The sequence below is a fragment of the Myotis lucifugus genome, unplaced genomic scaffold (assembly GCF_000147115.1).
Source record: "Myotis lucifugus unplaced genomic scaffold, Myoluc2.0 scaffold_414, whole genome shotgun sequence".
Classification (NCBI taxonomy): domain Eukaryota; kingdom Metazoa; phylum Chordata; class Mammalia; order Chiroptera; family Vespertilionidae; genus Myotis; species Myotis lucifugus.
The window spans coordinates 372,373-375,832 of record NW_005871462.1 but is presented as its reverse complement, the minus strand read 5'-3'; the positions used below and the strand labels follow the sequence as shown (position 1 = coordinate 375,832).

Here is a 3,460-nt window from a genome sequence, read left to right as displayed (position 1 = left end):
CTTTCTCTGTCTCTCTCCCCTCCCCCCAGAGCACACCCACTAGAATCTTTGAGTGTACTTTCCTAAGCTCCAAGGCCCTTGTTTTGCCTCTGTAACATGTTTCCTAAGCCCATTTTCTAAGGCTCACTTTTACTACCTCTAACTTTCTAAATAAACTTTGTCTTTAAAAAAAAGCATTAAAGCCCTAGCTGGTTTGGCTCAGTGGATACAGCATTGGCCTGTGGACTGAAGGGTCCCGGATTTGATTCCGGTCAAGGGCACATGCACAGGTTGCGGAATCGATCCCCAGTATGGGGTGTGCAGGAGGCAGCTGATCAATGATTCTCTCATCATTGATGTTTCTATTTCTCTCTCTCCCTTCCTCTCTGAAATCAATAAAAAACATATATTTTTAAAAAGCATTAAATTCTGCAACTCCCAGTGATCTTCCCATACTCTACATTTCCCTGGGACCCAAAGAGACCACAGCACAAGGTAGAAAGGAGACATTCAGGAGGCTGATTGTCCTTTTACAGGAATTATAGAGGTGGACTAGCCAGTAGTCAGGGACAATGCAAAGAAGAACCCTGCAGAAGATGTGGACCTGCAGCCCCTCCTCTTTGGGTTGTGGGACATTAATTAATTAGTGTGGGACATTAATTTTAAAAAGTAGCTGTTCCAGCCCAGCTGGTGTGGCTCAATGGTTGAGTGTCGACCTATGAACCAGGGTGTCATGGTTCCATTCCAGGTCAGGGCACATGCTCGGGTTGCGGGCTCAATCCCGTGTGCAACGTGCAGGAGGCAGCCGATGGATGATTCTCTCTTATCATTGATGTTTCTATCTCTCTTTTCCTCTCTGAAATCAATAAAAATATATTTTTTAAAAAGAGCCACTGTTCCAGGTAGTGATGGAAGCAGGAAAGAAACGGTATTATTGAAGATATTTTCGTCAACTTAAGAAAATAAAACTCTCAGATAAAACATAAAACTTAATGAGTTTTAAATAGATGGCACATTCCTGCTTTTTTACTGTCTTAACATAATTCTTGCCTCTCTTCAGGCAATTCCCATAAATGTATATGGAAGCAGGAAATCGAACAGCTACTTCAAAATTCATTCTCCTGGGACTTTCAGAAGATGTGGACCTGCAGCCCCTCCTCTTTGGGTTGTTCCTTTACATGTACCTAGTCTGTGTTGTAGGAAACCTGCTCATCATCCTGGCTATCAGCTCTGACTCCCACCTGCACACGCCCATGTACTTCTTCCTCTCCAACCTGTCCTTCACTGACATCTGTTTCACGACCACCACCGTCCCGAAAATGCTGGTGAACATCCAGACACAGAGCAAAGACATCATGTATGAAGGCTGCCTCACCCAGATGTATTTCTTCATGCTTTTTGCTGGGCTAGATGATTTGCTACTCACAGTGATGGCCTATGACCGGTTTGTGGCCATCTGTCACCCCTTGCACTACACGGTCATCATGAACCCTCGCCTTTGTAGTACCCTGCTTCTGCTTTCTTGGTTAATCTGCCTAACCTATTCTTTGTTGCAAAGTCTGATGGTATTAAGGGTATCCTTTTGCAAAGAGACGGAAATCCCTCACTTTTTCTGTGAACTTGCTCAGATCCTCAAGCTTGCCTGCTCTGACACCCTTGCCAACAACATCCTACAATATTTTGTAACTAGCCTGCTGGGTGTTATTCCCTTGACTGGGATTCTTTTTTCTTATTCTAGAATTGTCTCCTCCATAATGGGCATTTCATCTATTAGAGGTAAGTATAAAGCCTTTTCCACCTGTGGGTCTCACCTCTCAGTTGTCTCCTTGTTTTATGGTGCCGGCCTTGGGGTCTATCTCACATCGGGAACAAAACAACCCTCCAGAACGGGTTCAGTAGCCTCAGTGATGTACACGGTGGTCACCCCCATGCTGAACCCCTTCATCTACAGTCTGAGGAACAGGGACATAAAAAAGGCTCTGAGGAGACTTTTCAGCAGAGCATAATCTTGGTGAGATCACGCAAGTTAAGGACAACAGAGATCCAAAGTGCTGATAATTAGTATTCCTAAATATGTAGTCTGAAGACATAGAGAAGAAATATTACCATGACATACTAGCAGATATTCCTGACCAAAGACGAACTTGAAGTAGCACACCCAAAGGCTCACCATCTACCAAGGAAAAAGAATGGCCAACCAATTACAGCATGGATGGAAATGGAAAGCATTATGCTAAGTGAAATAAGCCAGTCAATGAAAGAAAAATACCACACGATCTCACTCATTTATGGATAATTAAGACCATTATAACCTGATGAGCAAAAATAGATACGGAGGCAGAGCAACATCAAACAGACTGTCAAACTACAGCGGGAAGGCTGGGGAGGGTTGGGGGGTGGGGGTGGGGGGTAAGAGATCAACCAAAGGACTTGTATGCATGCATATAAGCATAACCAATGAACACAAGACACTGGGGGGCATGGGAGGCTAGGGGAGGGTCAAGGGGAGAAAAAAAAAGGAGACATATATAATACTTTAAGCAATAAAAAATAAAAAATAAAAAAAAGAATGGCCAACCAATTACTACACCTCTTGTGGAAATAAACTATTTCCAGAACACAGACTCCTGTCCTGATTAGTGTGGCTCGGTTAATGGGAGCGTTGTCCCATGCACCAAAAGGTGTAGGGTTCAATTCCCAGTCAGGACACATACTCAGTTTGTAGGTTCAATCCCCACTCTGGGGCAACTAATTGATTTCTCTCTCCGCCCCCCCCCCACGCCCCCACCATCTCTCTCTCTCTCTCCTTGCCTCTCTCAAAAATCAATAAAAAGAATGCAGATTCCTGCAAGCATCAAAGGAGGAGAAAGCAAGTCAAGGAATGCAGCAGGGGAGAAGAATGACAACAAATGTCTACACATTAACTCATCTTTACCCCTCTGTTATGTTCTAGCTAAAACAAATCACCATACCCACTGGGCCATGTTTTCCTTGGTCTGTCTGGAACTGCTATCTGAACTATCTCATACTGACCTGTGACCTCATAAAATTTTACTTAGTGTATCTTGCCTGTGGTGGCCACTGACCTATACTGAGGACTTTAATAAGAAACTTCTTTGTAGTGTCTACTGTAAAAGAAAATTCTGATTTTTGTTGATCCATGAGCCAGCAGATCTGAAATAAAGAGTCCAAAGCAATTCACTTTCTGCCTTCCTTGCCTGGATCATGCTTCACCAAATATGCTCATGCCTGGCTTTCTCTCACAAGTTAGGCTTCAAGTCAAAACTGTCCACTCTCACACAGACAATAGGGTGGTGGAGGCCTGGGGTGGGGGATGTTATAAGGGGTCAACGGGAGCAAAAAGGGGATCTATGTAGTACTTTCAACAATAAAGATTTAAAAACAAAACAAAAAACTATCCACTCTTCAGAGGCCTACCCTGGCCACCATCCTCTTACTCATTCCAGTTTTCATAGCACTT

The 3,460-nt window shown here is 43.7% G+C and overlaps 1 protein-coding gene across 1 annotated transcript; it reads left to right on the top strand.

Moving 5' to 3' along the window:
- Positions 1–1,011: 1,011 nt before the first annotated feature.
- On the top strand, positions 1,012–2,152 carry LOC102436102 (olfactory receptor 7D4-like). Its single transcript, XM_006102441.2, has one exon. The coding sequence runs from the start codon at positions 1,053–1,055 to the stop codon at positions 1,983–1,985; it is 933 nt and encodes a 310-aa protein (XP_006102503.2). The 5' UTR covers positions 1,012–1,052; the 3' UTR covers positions 1,986–2,152.
- Positions 2,153–3,460: the final 1,308 nt, after the last annotated feature.

Bases quoted from the DNA above. Each gene is read 5' to 3' on its own strand.
- LOC102436102 (XM_006102441.2), top strand. From the start codon at position 1,053: ATGTATATGGAAGCAGGAAATCGAACAGCTACTTCAAAATTCATTCTC.